The following is an 18,385-nucleotide window of genomic DNA, read 5'->3' as shown; positions in this document are numbered from 1 at the left end:
CCTTGGCGCTCACCCCCGCCCCTCTGTCCCCAGGCCTATGAGAAGCGCTTCCCCACCTGCCCGCAGATCCCGGTCTTCCTGGGCAGCGAGGTCCTACGCGAGTCCCGCAGCGCTGATGGGGCGGTGCACTTGGTGGAGCGGAGCTGCCGGCTGCGGGTGGAAGCCCCGCGGCTGTTGCGGAAGGTGGGCGCGGAGGGGGTCCTGGAGAACCAGGGACCCCGCGGAGGAGGGGACCGGACGGGTGGTAGGGGATGGCGGGCGGGGGACCTGGGACCAGGGGGTGGGTTCAGGCGTTGGAATGAGTGTGTATTGGTACCCGGAGGGCGTTCTGGGCTGGGGGCCTCCCGTGTCCAGGAGAGACGAGGGCCGGGAGGCTGGGCTGAGACTGTAGGAGGACCAGGGACAAGAGGGAGTCCCGGGGTCCGGGAAGTCGGGGGAAGGGGGAAAAGTCGGGGATCCGGGCTCTGGCTGGTGGGCAGGTGCGGGGCAGGGGGCTGGGGGTCCCGGGGTCCGAGGGTGACAGGCGCCAACACTCTGGGTTCGCGCCCCCAGCCGCCACCTCACGTCCAGCACGCACGTCCCTGCTGCCCTGTCCCTGCAGATTGCAGGCGTCGAGCACGTGGTCTTCGTGCAAAGAAACGTCTTGAACTGGAAGGAGAGGACTCTCCTCATCGAAGCGCACAACGAGACCTTCGCCAGCCGCGTGGTGGTCAAGGAGAACTGCAGCTACACGGTGAGCAGCGGGCTGGAAGCCCCGATATATATGTATTAGTTTAAGCAGTCTCAAAAACTGCTTGGGACATACTTACTAAAATATTATTCGTGTTTATCTGAAATTCAAGTGTGACTGGGCATCTTGTATTTTATTGGCTAAATACAAGACCCTGCCTCCCCACCCCCTTAATGAAACTGTGCCTCAGTTTCTTCACCTGTAAGATGGGGTTAATGATTGTACCTACCACATAGGTTGTGGTGAGGATTAAATGAAGTAAAATATCTGAACCTCTTAGAGCAGTGCCTGGCACATACTAAGTCCTGTATACGTGTTAACTTTTTTTTTTTTTTTTTTTTTTGCGGTATGCGGGCCTCTCACTGTTGTGGCCTCTCCCGTTGTGGAGCACAGGCTCCGGACGCGCAGGCTCAGCGGCCATGGCTCACGGGCCCAGCCGCATGTGGGATCTTCCCGGACCGGGGCACGAACCCATGTTCCCTGCATCGGCAGGCGGACTCTCAACCACTGCGCCACTAGGGAAGCCCACGTGTTTAACTTTTCATAAAATTTTTTATTGGAGTTGATTTACAATGTTGTGTTAGTTTCAGGTGTACAGCAAAGTGAATCAGTTATACATATATCCACTTTTTTTTTTTTTAGACTCTTTCCCATATAGGCCATTATAGAGTAATGAGTACAGTTCATGTTAACTTTTAATGTAATTAATGATAATTATTATTCTCCAGTACATACTGATTGAGCGCCTACTATATGCCAGGCAACCTGACAAGTCCTGGGCACCCAGCAGTGGACCAATCTGCCTGACCATTGCCTTCACGGGACTTCCATTCCAGTGGGAGACACAGATGAGAAAAAAAATCAATATATACATACAACTTTGTCACAGTACTAAGAAGGGATCCAGAGTTACAGAAAATAAGAGGAGGTGACAGGGTCTTAGGTAACAGTGTCCCCCAGGCCTCTCTGAGGACATGCCGCTGAAGCTGAGATTGGAAGGATGAGAGGGCTGGGAAGAGAGTTCTGGAGGAGGAAACAGCACGTGTGAAGACCCTGAGGCGGATGAGGGAGGTCTGAGAATGGGGGCTGCAGGGGCCGAGTACTGCTGGCCTCGGGGCTGCAGTGAGGAGTTTGGAGGCATTTGCTGGGATGAACCCAGCTCTGCCACTTTCTTGCTGAGTGACACTGGGCAATTGCTTCCCCTCCCCGGGCCACCCTTCCATATCTGTAAAATGGGGACAGCAGCAGAACCCGCCTCACTGGGCACTGGGAGAAGCAAATGAGGTAATGTAGGTAAAGCCCCTTAGCTGATGCTACATCCCAGATGGTTAGCTCAAGGTGGTAACTCCAGGGTAAAAAATGTGGCCCATTACAGGTTTTTTTTTTTTTTAATTGGTTGTGCCGCATGGCTTGCGGGATCTTAGTTCCCTGAACAGGGATCAAACCTGCGCCCCCTGCAGTGGAAGCATGGAGTTCTAACCACTGGACCGCCAGGGAAGTCCCCTGGGTGTTTTTGATGTGTCTTTGCCCAGCCCCCTGTTTGGGAGACCTTGCCTCATTCATCTGTCTGGTCCCTAGACACTTTGTGTGGTGCCTCGTATACAGCAGGCATCCAGTAAATTCTCACCGCTTTTTCCTTCCACATTTTCAGCTCCTCTTGGAGCCTCCTGGAAACTGAGTCCAGGATGTTTACCTCTGGGGAGGTGTTGGTGGTAGTTTTTTATGTCACTTTTAGTGTAGTGTTTCTTAGAGTGAGTTCTGCCAACAGTTGGTGAGCAGTATCACCAAGGCTGCTTGTAAATACAGATTCTAAGGCCCTACCTTGGACCTGTTCAGCCCAGGCATCTGCATATTTAACAGATGCCCTGCTAATGCTTCTGCCCACGGAAGTTTGAGAGGCACTAAGGCTGGGTCTGCACAGTAGCTCTGTCCATGAAATTTGTCTTTGCTTACATATATATGCATATTTATTTATAATAAAGATATGATATATAAATACATATTTTTAAAATATAAAATATAGTATTTATGTATAATTTATTTATAATAGTATATTAAATATGTTATTTAAATATATCACTACGTATGTACAATTTTTAAGGGATGGGAACATTGGTCTCACTTTCTTTTGGTCCCTCCTGAGAGGGCTCTCTGTTCTCTAAGGCTTTAGGCCTTGCATTGTTCTGGGCAGGGCCCTTTGGTACTGCTGCTGCCCTTGGGTGTTGCCAGGCTGTGACGTGCTGTCCACTGCATGCTCTAGCTGGTCCAGGTCTCCAAGAGAGCCCCCTGGGGAGGGCATGGCGTCTCCCACACTGAGACCATGTCACTGCCCCTGCCTGGCTTTCAGGTCCACCCTGAGAATGAAGACTGGACATGCTTTGAGCAGTCTGCCTCGCTCGACATCCGGTCCTTCTTTGGCTTTGAAAGTGCCTTGGAGAAGATCGCCATGAAGCAGTACACAGCCAACGTCAAGAGGGTAAGAGACGGGTTCCATAGGTCATGCAGAGGAAGGTGCACAGACCTCAGAGCCTGCAGATCCCGATCTGCCACCCCAAGACCCTTAACCTTCCTCAGTCTCAGTCTCCTCATCCGTAGAATGGGTATTCTAATCAAAGTCATATCACATGAGATAATGGATGGAAAGCACCCGGTCCATAATGGGGGCACCATAGTCATTGTCCTAAAGCTCCTAGGCTTGGGCAGTGAATTCCCTGGACAGAGGGACATTGTGCGCTGCTTGGTTTAAAGATCTCAGACCCATCACTGAGTGGAGGCCTGTTAGTGTAGTGAAACAGGTGAACTTCATTTTAATAATATATTTTATCCACGTGTTATCAATATAAAACTTATTTGTGCGCTATTTTACATTCCTCGTTTGGTACTATGTCTTGGAAATCTGGTGTGTATTTAACACTCCCAGCACATGTCCCTTTGGACTGGCTGAATTTCAGTTGCTCAGTAGCCACATGTCAGGCTGGCTGGGGCCAGAGCCAGGAGGGGGCGACTCCCAGGCTGAACTCCGAGGTACTGATGTGTCTCTCTGACCTCCAGGGGAAGGAGGTGATCGAGCATTACCTGAACGAGCTCATCTCCCAGGGCACCTCTCACATTCCCCGGTGGACACCTGCCCCAGTCCCAGAGGAGGACACCCACTCCCAGGCTGGGCTGAGGGATCCTGGCTCCCTGGAGGTCTGCGGGCCTGGTAGCGCCCAGGGCCCTGCTCCCGAGATGGTCAGTACTGATGGTAGGTCTCAGGCAGCCAGCCAGTTCTGTTCTGGGGTCTGCAGCGTGTTTGCTCACTCTTGGGGGGAGGAGGTGGGGGTGGGGAGAGTTACCAAGGGTCCCCTTGGTGTTGGGACTCAGCTTCCTCCCTCTCCTGGCTGCTTTGCCTTCTCTGTGCTCCAGCCCAAGAGGCAGAACTGACTTATTTCTAGATCAGGAATTGACTGATCTGGTACCTCAGGGCTGCCGTTTCCTCTGTTTTATTAATATTCTATATTAAATGAGTAATGCATGATCGTGGTAGAAAAAAATTGAAACTGCTCAGAAGATGTGAAGTAGGAAGTAAGACTCCTTTCCTCTCACTGGAGGCAACTACAGTTTTTCCTGAAATTATCTAGGCATATATACGTACATAATACGCACACACACGTGTATACACTCATACACACATGTGTAACCTACACTGAACAAATGAGAGCATATATACATTCCATTCGATATTTTGCTTTTTTTTCACTTACTAATGTTGCTTGAACAGCTTTTTGTATCAGTGTATGTGTATTGGCACTTTGCAGTATTTTGTGGTGTGGTTGTACCATTATTTATTTATTAATAAAGATTGATTATTTATTATTTTAGGTTTTTTTAAACTAGTCTCCTATTGATGGACGTGTAGATTGTTTCCATGCTTTTTAAAAATGCAAATAATGTGGTACCCCTTTTACTTAAGGTTTTAAAAAATATTTTCATGAGCATATATATATAGCATATAATTTTGAGTTGATTTGCTGAGTCAAATGTTATATGCAACTAAAATTTTGGTAGATTTATCAATTAGGCCTGCAAAGAGGTATAGTAGTTAATGTTCCCACCAAAAATGTGTAGCTGCATCTATTCCGGACTTTACCCCAGCTACCTCGAGACTATTAGTAAATGTTTTAAACTTCTGAAGGGCAAAGAGTGACCAATGGTAGATTAGTGGCCATTTATTTCTTTATGAGTGAGGTCGTTTTATTTTTTCATGTTTGGTTTTTTCTTTTCTTTCTTTCTTTCTTTTTTTTTTCTGTGAATTCCTGTTCTTGTCCTATGTCCATTCTCCTGTTTTCCCATCAATTTCTTATTGCCTTGTAAGAGCTCTTTGCATATTAAGGCAATTAGCCCTTTGTCATATTTCAGACTCTCATCGACATGGAAAATGTTCACAATATAGTGTTAAAGGAAAAAACCTAGGACACACAATTGCACATGCCCCATGAATCCAGTTTTAACCATGTGCACTAATGCCCACAATGACTGTTTTCTCTTTGGGACCACTGAAGTGTAAGCGCTTGCCTGACACAGAGATATGCCACAAAAATACATCTGGGGCTGTGTTTAGGGAGAACAAAATTCATTTGTTCAACAAATATTTATTCTTCACCAACTGTGTGCACTAGATGGCTGCTGTTGTGCGTGTGCTTTTAAAATATTAAATTTTTTTTTTTTTTTTTTTTTTACTGCACTTCTGCCCTTTTCTGTGCATACACTCTGTGTGTCGTGCCCTGTGCCCTCCCCATTTTGCACTAGGCCTTCCCTTCCCTTTCTGTCTGTGCTGTCCACCAGCAAAGCCAGTACTCAGGATGGCTGGAGGGAGGCAGGATCATGCCCCTTCCACCCTGCTCTGTGTCACTGAGCCTTTGTGCTCAGAAGGAGAGAGGGGCCTCACATCTGCCTGGAGGCCGGAAGGAAACTGGCGTCTACTGCCTCCCTCGTGTTTCCTCCCTCATCCCCGCCTTGCCCCCTCCCTGTCTTCAGCATCTCTGCTTCTGACCACTCTGAGGTGTTGCAGGAGCTGGGTGGTCCCTCCACAGCATTCCTCCTGACTCTGTTTACCCAGGTGGCTACTGGTGCAGTTGCCATGACCACCAGCCCTGGGCTTTTTTTGTTTTGGAGGGAAACGCTGGGTCCTGCTGCTGGATGTGTAGACATTCTGTTTGTTTTCTTATTGTGCCCTCTGCACACAAAGAACAGTCTATGCCCATGAAGGCTGCTCTTTGTGGACCATCTGCACCCAGGGCTGAGATGCTAAGATGCTGAGATGCCTCACCATGCCAGCATCCGCCACCACAGCAGTTCAGAGTGGGCAACAAGACCTCAGCTCCGAGTCCCGCCTCTAAATGCCGGCACATGCTGACCTCAAACAGCCCAATTGTGCGAGACAGGATTGAACAGTGGGCATGATCCATGCAGCTCCCAGGCTGTATTTTGGGGTCAGGGCTTTGTCTACCCAAAACCTCGAACCCCACAATGGGGCTGGGAGGTGGGAAGGCAAAAAGGACTGGTACTTATCCACTGCCTCCTTTATGCTGGGCACACCACAGGCATTTACCTGTTTGAGTTAGGGAACCTCTCTTGGCCTCAGTTTTGTCTTCTCTAAAGTGGGAACGATAGTGACACCCACCTCCCAGGGGCTGTTGGGAGCTGGCTCAGATGATGCATGTCAGTAGACATGAGCTCATGTTGTCAATAATCTTCAGAGGGTGGGGCAGCTCCAGAGGGTGGGAATTTTTTTTTTAATTGGAGTATAGTTGATTTACAATGATTTTTTTTTTAACAACAAAAAATGATTTATTTGCAACACAGCCCAGTCCCCATCATTTCAATACAGCACAGGAGTAGGAAAGAGTCACACTGCAATCATCACACTGCCAAGCTGCTGAGGGGTCCTGGCTCCCTGGCTTCAGTTATACACATATGTATTCCTTTTTTAATATTCTTTTCCATTATGGTTTATCCTAGGAGGCTGGATATATTTCCCTGTGCTGTACAGTAGGACCTTGTTGTTTATCCATTCTAAATGTAATAGTTTGCATCTACCAACCCCAAAATCCCAGTCTATCCCTCTCCCTTTCCCCCTCCCCCTGGCAACCACAAGTCTTTTCTCTATGTCTGTGAGTCTGTTTCTGTTTTGTAGATAGGTTCATTTGGGTCATATTTTAGATTCCACATATAAGTGATATCATATGGTATTTTTCTTTCTCTTTCTGACTCACTTCACTTAGTAAGATAATCTCTAGTTGCATCCATGCTGCTGCAAATGGCATTATTTTGTTCTTTTTTACGGCTGAGTAATATTCCATTGTATATATATACCACATCTTCTTTATCCAACCATCTATTGATGGACATTTAGGTTGTTTCCATGTCTTGGCTATTGTGAATAGTGCTGCTGTGAACATAGGGGTGCATGTATCTTTTTGAATTACAGTTTTGTCTGGGTATATGCCCAGGAGTGGGATTGCTGGATCATATGGTAACTCTATTTTTAGTTTTCTGAGGAACCTCCATACTGTTTTCCATAGTGGCTATATCAACTTACATTCCCAGAGGGTAGGAATTATCTTGATTTCTGAGGGTCAAAGGGACACATCACTCAGCACAGTGAGATCCAGGCTTGCCCCAGCATGAGTTTTTAGAATCACCTTGGAAATGGGTTGGGAACACTAGAAGATCTGAAGACCAGTGGCTAATTGGTGAAAGGGTCACCGTGTGCTTGGAACTACGTTTAGGATTCAAGGTAGCCAGTAAGGCAAGGGTTTCAGAAAGGGAAGACCATACAGCATCTCCTGCTGTCCTGAACCCCCTTTTCTCCTCCAGGGGACAAGCTGGCTGCGGACTACATTGAGAGGTGCCTGGGCCATCTCACACCCATGCAGGAGAGCTGCCTGATCCAGCTGCGGCATTGGTTGCAGGAGACCCACAAAGGCAAGGTGGGTCAGGGCTGGGGCTGTAGCGACTCAGCTTCAGGCATGGGGGGAGGAAGGGCCAGGTAAGTAAGTCTGTGTAATTAACAATGCTGGACACTTCTATTTGGCCTTCTTTTGTTATATCTTGTCTCATGCATTCTGTACGTAGCACTGATAGCATGGTTTCCCATCCTTGGCATAGTTGACATTTGAGGACGGACAGTTCTTTATGGGGGGCCGTCCTGTGCACCATAGGGCATTGGGCAGTGTCCCTGGACCCCACCCATGAGAGGTCAGGAGCTCTTCTTCCCCAGCTGTGACAACCAAAAGTGTCTCTAGACATCGCCAATGTCCCCTGGGGAGCACAGTCATAGCACAGTCACCACACAGTCACTGTGTTCACAAAACCATGCATACTGTTCTTTTCTAAGAGATTTAATGATTTGCGAGGGTTGATTTTTGACTGCACCTGGGCTTTGCCTTTAGACTCTAAGCCCCACTCATGAGTGTCCACCATGCCTGTAGGTCTCAATCACGGGCCTGACCTTCAGCTTTGTTGAATAAGAGCTTCCAGCCTAGTCGTGAGTTGCTTGCCTTTCCTCCCCTCCCCCCACCGGGGGGCAGACAAGGGAGTTACTTTAGTGTTGGGCTGGGATGTAACCTGTTTGCCTGTTTCCTCATCTGTAAAATGGGTACAATGTGAGCACACCCCCTGCCCCCGGAGTGAATTACAAGGGACAATCCACTCGGTGTCTGGCTCAGCACAGCACTCAGGACAGTGCACTTTTTATGGGGGCTGGCTTTCCCTTGACTGTTGATACTTGCCTGAGGGAAGGAAGGAGAGCGGTGGGCTTTAGCTTGTCACCTCTGCATGTTACTTAGAGTCTGGGTTATATGTGTTAGGAATGCAGCTTGAATCAACCAGACAAAAAAAGCGGGGGTAGGGGCTTAATTGGCTCATATAACAAACTGTTAAGTGGGGTGTGTTAGTTTTCTAGGGCTGCTGAAACAAAATACCACAGACTGTGTGTCTCAAAGCAACAGAAAGTTATTCTCACAGTTCTGAAGGCCAGATGTCTGAAATCAACGTGTCAACAGGGTTGGTTCCTTCTGGAGGCTGGGTGGGTTGGGGGAATCCGTTCCATTCCTCTCTCCTGGCTTCTGATGGCTGCCAGCAGTCCTTGGTGTATAGATACGTCACTTCCAGTCTCTGCCTTTGTCTTCACGTGGCCTTCTCCCCTCTTTACATTCTGTGTCTGTATCCAAATTTCCCTCTTATAATAAGGACAGCAGACATTGGAGTAGGGCACCCCCTAATAGAGTACGACCTCATCTTAACTAATTACTTCTACAAAGAGCCTATCTCCAAATAAAGTCACACTCCGAGGTTCTGGGTGGACATGATCTTGGTGGGACACCATTCAGCTGACCACGCAGCCTGTCTCAGGGATGTCCCGAACCAGGACTTTTTTTTTTTTTAATATTTATTTATGTATTTGGCTGCGCCGGGTCTTGGTTGCAGCATGCAGGATCTTGTTAGTTGTGGCACGCGGGATCCTTGGTATGTGGGATCTATTTCCCCGACTAGGGATCGAACCCGGGCCCCCTGCATTGGGAGTGCGGAGTCTTAGCCACTTGACCACCAGAGAAGTCCCATGAAACCAGGACTTAAATGCTGTCGAGACCGCTTGGTTCTTGTATCCGTTTATGTCTGCTTCATCCCCTCAGACATGCTTCCTTGTTGAGCTTGGATCTGTGGCTGCTTACAGCTTTTTTTTTTTTTTTTTGCGGTACGCAGGCCTCTCACTGTTGTGGCCTCTCCCATTGTGGAGCACAGGCTCCGGACGCGCAGGCTCAGCGGCCATGGCTCACGGGCCCAGCCGCTCCGCGGCATGTGGGATCTTCCCAGACCAGGGCACGAACCCGTGTCCCCTGCATCGGCAGGCGGACTCTCAACCACTGCGCCACCAGGGAAGCCCTGCTTACAGCTTTGAGTCTCCCCTTTGCCTCGGTAGAGAAAGGGATTCATGCCCCTTTCTTCAGATTTAAAATTGTCTAAATGCTCTGATTGGCCTGGCATGGATTTTGTCCACCGGAGGCCGTGGGAGTGGGGTCCTGTGATTGGCAACACTAACTAAAACCACCGTTGGTGTTGGGAAGGGGGCAGGAAAAGCAGTTCCCCAAGAGAAAAGAGATGTCACCGCCAGCACAGGAGGGGAAGTTAGGAAGCCCAAACTCAGACATTCACTGCAGTCCACCCTTGGCTGCGTCGTGGTTGAGTTAAACGTCCTTTTCCCAGCTAAGTGTTTGTCAGATAAGACAGGAGACTCATTTTCCAGTTTCACCGCCGGGCTTAGGGAATTCCACGCTAAAGGCTTTCTCCTCCTTCTCTTCTCAGATCCCCAAAGACGAGCACATCCTTAGGTTCCTGAGGGCTCGAGACTTCCACCTGGACAGGGCCCGTGAGATGCTGTGCCAGTCCTTGAGCTGGCGACAGCAGCACCAGGTGGACCTCCTCCTTCAGACCTGGTGGCCCCCTGCCCTCCTGGAGGAGTTCTACGCAGGGGGCTGGCACTACCAGGACATGGGTGCGTCTCTTTACCTACATAACATGGAGTGTACACTTGGGTCACTGTCGAATGCACGTTGAATGCCCCTTTTCATCTTAGCGTCTTATTATTTTTCCTTTTGGCTCTTCTGGGCATCTGGAGATGCCTTTGAGGTGATAACCCAGCCGCGAAGGCAGAGCTGGAATAGACGTTTGGGCTGGAGACAAGATGTTTCTCCCAGGGACTGGGTCAGCCCACCATTACTTTTTGGCTGCATGAATACTGACTGCATTAGTGTCCTGGGACTGCCTTAGCAGATTACCACTAACTGGGTGGCTTAAAGCAATAGCAGTTTATCCTCTCATTGTTCTGGAGGCTAGAAGTCCAAAATCAAAGTGTCAGCAAGACGGTGCTCCCTCCGAAGGCTCTGGGGGAGATCCTTCCTGCCTCTTCCAGCTTCTGGTGGCCTCAGGTGTTCCTTGGCTTGTGGCCACGTCACCCCAATCTCTGCGTCTGTCTTCACACAGCCTCCCCTCTCGGTATCTCTCTGTGTCCTCTCCTCATCGTTTAAAGACCCCGGGTCACTGGATTTAGGGCCCACACTGATCCAGCATGATTTCATCTTGAGATCCTTAAGTAATCACATCAGCAAAGACCCTATTTCCAAATAAGGTCACATTCTGAGGTTCTGGATGGACATGAACTTTGGGGAGGACACTGTTCAACCCACTACAAATATCATCTCTGGATTTTTTATTAATCTGCCATTGACGCCAGCGCCTGCTATGCTTTTCAATGTCCTTTAGTTAAAAATTCATATGTATTGATTAGGGCAAGTGCTTGAGTCTCCTGAAGAACCGGTTGACACGCTTGCTTTCAATATACAGTCGGTCTGTGTTATTCATGGATTCTGTATTTGCCTACTCACTAAAATTTATTTGTAACTCCCAAATCAATACTCAGGGAGCTTTCACTGTCCTTCACGGACAGAGTGACGAAAAATCTGAGTCACCCGACGTGCACATCCATCCCCAGCTGAGGTTGAACAAGTGTCCTTCTGCCTCCTTGTTTCAGCTCCTACTGTAAATGAGTATCCTTTCTGCAGCCTATCTAGTGCCATTTCTTTTTTCTTGCATTTTGTGCTTTTTTGTGTTGATTTCGCATCGTGCAGAAGCACTATGTTCCTAAGCGCACGAAGGCTGTGATGCACCTTCTGGAGAAAATTCATGTGAGATAAACTCCATTCAGGCACGCGTTACAGTGCTGTTGGCCATGCGTTCAACGTTAATGAATCAACAGTGTAAATTAAACAACGTGTCCTCAAATAGAAACACACGCAGAACAAAGTTACACACTGATCGATCGACTGACAAAAATGTCACGACCAGAGGCTGGCAGAAACTTAACCTCCTATTCCCCAATTAGAAGCAGTGGTTCTGAGTTCCTTGATTCAGTGTTCGAGGTGACTTTATAGAAATTAACTACCGCAAATAACAAGAATTGATTGTACATATATAATATATATGAAGGATTATGTAAAAGTATGTAATTCTGTTTCCCTTTTGTTCTCCACTTGCTCGGCCCCGCCCCAAAGATGGCCGCCCCCTGTACATCTTGCGTCTGGGCCACATGGACACCAAGGGCTTGATGAAGGCCGTGGGGGAGGAGGTGCTGCTGCAGCATGTGAGTTGGGGTCCCCGCTCCTGGGAGCCCCCGGGGTTTCCTGCGGCTGGAGCAGCCAAGTGAACATTCGCCAGCACCTTCTCTGCTTTCCAGGTTCTTTGCGTCAATGAGGAAGGACAGAAGCGGTGTGAAGGGAACACAAAACAGTTTGGCCGTCCCATCAGGCAAGAACCCAGGCAAACTCCCCCAAACAGTAAAAACAGCCAAAGTTCACTGGGCATGGATGCCGTGCCAGGCAGCCTGCTAGATGCTTTACGGAAATGTCCTCCCCCAATTCTTACAGTTACCCTACGAGGCAGGGGCTCTCAGCATCCCTGTTCTTTATAGAGGGGAAACTGAGGCTCAGAGTGCTGAGGTCTTCCAAGGCTGCTGAGCGGGGAAGGGGCAGAGCTGGAGTTTGAACCCGGTCCTATCTGGCTCGGGCTCGCGGACTTTCTCCCCGTGCCATGCAGCCTCCTGCACTTGGCTTTTCGAGACCAGCGCTCCCACCCCAAGAGCCACCCTGCCAGTGTCCCAGGCAGGCGGACCTCGCAGGTGTCATGGCACATCCAGTGACCCACCGCCTCCTCGGGCTGCCCCAAACTCCTATTCCTGAGCGGAGTTTCCCACACCAGTCCTTACAGTGGCATTGCCCCCAAAGGCACTTAACCTTTCTGAGCTGTGGCTTCCTCTTCTGTAAACCCTTCCTAGGGTTTCTTTATGGCTTATCAAAACCAATGACTTAATGGGAATTCCCTGGAAGTCTAGTGGTTAGCACTCGGCGCTTTCACTGCTGGGGCCTGGGTTCAATCCCTGGTCAGGGAACTAAGATCCTGTAAGCCATGACTTTAAGAGGTGATGCAAACACCACATAGCACTTCCTGTGTAGCAGGGACTCTTCCAAGCTCCTTGAGTCATGTCACCCTATCACAGCCTATAAGGGAGGGACAGGCAGGCCCTGCTACTGAAGTTTTTATCCTGAAATATCCTGATCTTTGTGCAAATTAAGCTCCTTTGCTATTTAGAGCTTTCCTAAAGGGGCATCCATTGGGGTTGGAGTGGGGAATCGATCAATCATCATCCTGGCCAGAAGCAGAATGCCCCCCAGATGGCTCAGATGACAGGGTGTCATGAAGGCACTCCTAGGAGTGAGTGGGCAAGGTGAAGGGAATGAAGCTGGATGGACAGGCTCCCGGGGACCACTTGCTGCAGCCAAACAGTCATTTTCCTAATGAATTGGTTCTAATGAAATGGAGGCATAAAGAGGTTAAGTAACTTAGCCAAAGCCACACAACACATGCCAGAGCTGGGATTTGAACCCAGGCCATCTGGCTCTGGAGTGTGTGCTCTATTTAGCAGTCAGCATCTTTTCAGCAATTAGTAGTAAAAACTGGCTTTTAATGAGCATGTGCTATGTGCCTGTCCTTGCAGAGAGCTTTACATAGACCATCTCATTTAATCCTAACAATGGATGAGCTGGGGACTGTTACTGTGATTGCCGCTGTCCTGATGAGGAGGTGCCTGTGTCACACAGCTCTCAGGCACTTGAATTTGGGTGCTCAGCCTCGGTGTGCACACTCAGAGCCTCCATGCTACGTGGCCTCCCCACGGTGGCAGGGTCCACAAGAGTGCCCTGTGGTCCCTGCCCCTTCTGCTCCCAGCACTGCCTTACTGAGCCTCTCCCTCCATCCCTGTCTGTGGGCTCCCAGGTCCCTGAGGATGGTGTTGGGGGCCCTGGGAGGTGGCCGAGCGAGGTAGAGTGAGGGGGCATCTTTGCCGCAGCTCCTGGACCTGCCTGGTGGACCTGGAGGGTCTCAGCCTGCGGCACCTGTGGCGGCCAGGGATAAAGGCCTTGCTGCGCATGATCGAGGTGGTGGAGGACAATTACCCTGAGACCCTGGGCCGGCTGCTCATCGTGCGAGCCCCCCGCATCTTCCCTGTGCTCTGGACGCTGGTAAGAAAGACCAGGAGCCTGAGATGGGAGGGGCCCTCTGTGAGCTGCTCCGCCCGATTATCCTGCATTGTTTCCTCTAATTACCAGCTTTATTGAGATATACTTCATTTCCCATAAAGTTCACCCTTTTGGGAGTTCCCTGGTGGACTAGTGGTTAGGATTCCGGGCTTTCACTGCCATGACCCGGGTTCAGTCCCTGGTCGGGTAACTGAGATTCTGTAAGCCGCATGGTACAGCCAAAAAAACCCCAAAAACAAACAAAAAGTTCACCCTTTTAAAGTATAGAATTCAGTGGTTTTTAGTATACTCACAGAGTTGTGCAACCATCACCACCAGCTAGTTCTAGAACATTTTCATCACCCCAAAAAGGAAGCCCCGTCCCCATTAACAGTTCCTCCCCATTCCTCCCCCCAGCCCCCTGCAACCACTCATCTACTTTCTGTCTCTGTGGATTTGCCTGTCCTAGCTATTTCATGTGAGTGGAATCATACAATGTGAGGCTTTTTGTGTCTGATTTCTATCACTTAGCATAATGATTTCAGGTTCATCCATGTTGTAGCAAGAATCATTTCTTCATTCCTTTTTATGTCTGGATAATATTCCATTGTATGGGTGGACCACATTTTACATGTCCACTGTCCTGCTTCATGGACGGGAGGGCCACACTTAGAATTGTACAACGTTCCTGGGACTCCTGTGAGCTGATTCCGAAGAGCGTTGGGATCCTGTGCTATTGGGATTTTAAAACTTTTTGCCCACAACCCACTTTATGTTGCCACCTGGTCTCCTCGTGTGGCTCGTGCCTACACACACACACACACACACCCCCGAAACAACAGATTCTCAAGTGGTGGTTATCGTAACTACTTACAACATGCTCTTTGCTATTCTTTTCTAGTCCACTCCACTCAAAATAGGCTAGTCACAGAGCTAAGTTGATATCACAACCACTACCGGATTATCACTTGCAGTTGAAAACCACTGCCCTGAGGCCTTGCTCCCGAAGTGTGGTCTGCAGGCCTCTCCATCCTACAGACTCGGGGTCAACATCTTACCGAATGCCCTTGGCATTCGGTGCCTGGGAAAGCCTGAGAATCTCTGCTCTCCCTAGAGGTTCAATCAGGGTAGATTTGTGAGTTGAAAGTTAAATGGATTCAGTGTTTTACTAAGTGCCTGCTGTGTGCCAGGCACCTCTCCAGGCCCTGGGAATGCAGAGTGTGTACCCTTGCGTCACGGGGTGTGGGGGGGAGAGAAATCCAATAGCCCCACGTGAGTAACTGCTTCATGATGCCCTGTGACATGGGCTTGGGGACGTTCAGGGTTCTTGGGGAGACTAAGTCAGGGGGCGAGGGCGTGTATAATTTAGGTTGGGGAGCTGAAGACGCTTCCACTGAGAAGGTGACATGGGTTGAGACATGAGGAAGGAGTGGGAGTCAAGTGGGAGAAGGGCGGGAGGAAGGGTGTGGTGGCTAACCTGCACAGCATGTACAAAGGCCTGGAGGCAGGGCCCGGCTGGGTGCTTCCGAGGGACTGAAAAATCAGTGGCCAGAGGAGGCTGGGAAGATGCTCAGGGCCCAGTGCCTGCAGAGTCCAGGCTGTGGCGAAGATGGGACCTTGTCCTGGGGCAGTAGGGAGCCATGGCAGGACTGGTGGAGGAGAGGACATGAGCAGACTTCTGGGGCAGAAAGTTCCCTAGCTTCTGGGGCTACTTTACAGCTCCGTTGGGGATGGGCTGGGGAACAGGAGCTGTGGGAGGGACAGGCAGGATCTGCTACTGTAGCATTTTATCTTGAAATATCCTGATCTTTGTGAAAATTAAGTTTCTTTGCTGTTTGGAGATTTCCTAAGAAGATGCACGTCGGGTGGGGGTGGGAGCCAGTCGGTCGGGGTCCTGGACAGAAGCAGATTCACCCAGGTGACTCCAGTGGGGGTGTGACACAGCAGAACTCCTCAGGGGTGTGGGCAGGATGGGGAGGCCCCAGGGGCTGGCCACTGCCGTAAGCCCTGACGACCCCAGGGCTGGAGGGACACGAGGAGGGAATGTCCTTGTTACTGGAGCCCTGAGAGAGCTTCGGCAGGTGAGGGTGGCAGCTGCCAGGGGCACTGGAGCAGGGAGGGAGCAGGGAAGACGCACCCGCCTCCCATCTCCTGCTGCCCCCGCCCCCTTTCCCCCACTGGCCACACCAGATGAAAGCCAGTGCACAGAGCCAGGTTGCTGAGGCCCACGGGGACCACCTCCCGGGATGGGGGCTGAAGGAGTGTGACCCACACAGGTGGGATTTCTAGTTCCCAAATGATTTTTTAAAAGTATTTATTTATTTAGGCTGCATCGGGTCTCAGCTGCAGCATGCGGTGTCTTTTTTGCAGCATGTTTAGTTGTGGCATGCAGACTTCTCAGTTGCAGCATGCATGTGGAATCTAGTTCCCCGACCAGGGATTGAGCCCAGGACCCCTGCATTGGGAACATGGAGTCTTACCCACTGGACCACCAGGGAAGTCCCCCAAATGATCTTTTGCCTGTGGCATTCCTTGCTGAATTGGCTTGTGCTCTACTGTGCTAAGTGCCTTCCTCCCTCCCCCCTCCCTCCCTCCCTCCCTCCCTTCCTTCCTTCCTTCCTTCCTTCCTTCCTTCCTTCCCCAACTATTTCCTGAGTCAGGCACCACCCCAGCATTGGGATGCCGTGAAAAACCAGACTGACGTGCAGCTTAGAGCTTGGTGTTGAAATACTTTCCATCCGGGATAAATGAAACATGGTCATCCACACAATGGAATATTATTCAGCCATGAAAAGGGAGTTCTTTTGTTTTCTTTTTTATGTTTTTAATTAATTTTTATTGGAGTATAGTTGATTTACAGTGTTGTGTTAGTTTCTGCTGTACAGCAAAGTGAATCAGTTGTACATATACATACATCCACTCTTTTTTAGTTTCTTTTCCCATATAGGTCGTTACAGAGTATTGAGTAGAGTTCCCTGTGCTATACACTAGGTTCTTATTAGTTATCTATTTTATATTTAGTAGTGTGTATATGTCAATCCCAACCTCCCAATTTATCCCTCCCCCCCCCCATTTCCCCCTTGGTAACCATAAGTTTGTTTTCTACATCTGTGACTCTGTTTCTGTTTTGTAAATAAGTTCATTTGTACCACATTGTTAGATTCCACATACAAGTGATATATTTGTCTTTCCTCTGACTGACTACACTCAGTATGGCAATCTCTAGGTGAAAAGGGAGTTGTGACTCATGCTACAACGTGGTTGAACCTTGAAAACGTGACGCTCAGTGAAAGAAGCCAGTCACAAAAGGCCACATGTTGTGTCATCCCATTTCTATGAAATCTCCAGAATAGGCAAAAAAAAAAAAAAAAAAAAAAAGCATATTGGTGGTTTCCAGGGGCTGAGGGGAAAGGAAAGGGGAGTGACTGCTAACAGGTCTGAGGTTTCCTTTTGGGGGGAAGAAAATGTCTTGGAATTCGAGGTGATGGTTGCCCAACATAGTGAATGAACTAAAAGCCATCAAATTGTTCACTTTAAAATGGTTAACTGTGTTCTGTGAATTACACTTCAATTAGAAAAACACCAGCGTTCCGTCTTGCCCCATCTCCTCCTCTCAGATCAGCCCCTTCATCAATGAGAACACCAGGCAGAAGTTCCTCATCTACAGTGGCAGCAATTATCAGGGTCCCGGAGGCCTTGTCGACTACCTGGACAAAGAAGTGATCCCCGACTTCCTCGGGGGAGAGTGCCTGGTGAGGCCCCAGCCGGCCCTGCGCTTACGGCACGGCACGGGGAGGGTCTGTGGCCTCCGAGAGGCAGGGCTGAGGATGGGAGGTGGGAGGAGGGCAGGCCCTTTGTGTGTGCTCTGACATGGGGAGGGCCTTGCTGGCTCTTTGGGGCAGAGCTTGTCCTCTCTGAAGGAGGGGCCTGACCTTGGTTCTTTCAAACATAGTGAGCGAAACAGAAGTTTCCCGAAAGCTCAGAGACCAGGCCAGGCAAAGGCTTCCCCCTCTGTATTGCCATCCAGGACGCTGCTAGGCAGCAGTTAGGGTTTAGCTGCTGGCTTTGCACACTCTGCTGCAAGGGGAGGGGACTCAAGTGTCCCAGCGGCCTGAACCCCGAAGCTGGTGTACCCAGAGGGACTTATCCCCAGCCCACAGCCTCATGGCAGGGGATGATCAGGAAACTGTTTCCAGGCGAGGCGGCCCCAGACCCCCTTTTTCCCCCCAGACCACTTTTATTGCCTGCCCTGGAGGGTGAGATGATAGGCAGGGGTGACCCTATCTCATGACTGTGGGAGGGCAGCCCTTTTCCTTTCTCCAACAGAAATCTCAAAGAGCAAGCTTTCACGATTTCAGGGTAAAGAATGACGTTTCCTGGGCTTCCCTGGTGGCGCAGTGGTTGAGAGTCCGCCTGCCAATGCAGGGTACATGGGTTCGTGCCCCGGTCCGGGAAGATCCCACATGCCGCGGAACGACTAGGCCCGTGAGCCATGGCTGCTGAGCCTGCGCGTCCGGAGCCTGTGCTCTGCAACAGGAGAGACCAC

The 18,385-nt window shown here is 49.9% G+C and overlaps 1 protein-coding gene across 2 annotated transcripts in view; it reads left to right on the top strand.

The window, feature by feature from the left end:
- SEC14L5 (SEC14 like lipid binding 5) overlaps window positions 1–18,385 on the top strand; it is a gene marked incomplete at both ends in the record, with an annotated part of 38,125 nt that overhangs the window by 14,536 nt on the left and 5,204 nt on the right. The window contains 10 exons of one of the 2 annotated variants that reach the window (XM_082856465.1): window positions 34–183; window positions 602–733; window positions 3,078–3,206; window positions 3,827–3,974; window positions 7,589–7,701; window positions 10,076–10,265; window positions 11,821–11,909; window positions 12,003–12,073; window positions 13,671–13,842; window positions 17,457–17,591. In XM_082856465.1, coding sequence (XP_082712591.1) covers window positions 34–183; window positions 602–733; window positions 3,078–3,206; window positions 3,827–3,974; window positions 7,589–7,701; window positions 10,076–10,265; window positions 11,821–11,909; window positions 12,003–12,073; window positions 13,671–13,842; window positions 17,457–17,591 — 1,329 coding nt within the window. Of the gene's footprint in view, window positions 1–33; window positions 184–601; window positions 734–3,077; window positions 3,207–3,781; window positions 3,975–7,588; window positions 7,702–10,075; window positions 10,266–11,820; window positions 11,910–12,002; window positions 12,074–13,670; window positions 13,843–17,456; window positions 17,592–18,385 lie in introns of both variants that reach the window. The other variant, XM_082856464.1, reaches the window with a different exon arrangement.

This window comes from Leucopleurus acutus (assembly GCF_964270905.1).
Source record: "Leucopleurus acutus genome assembly, chromosome: 16".
NCBI lineage: Eukaryota > Metazoa > Chordata > Mammalia > Artiodactyla > Delphinidae > Leucopleurus > Leucopleurus acutus.
This window is presented reverse-complemented; position numbering and strand designations above follow the sequence as displayed.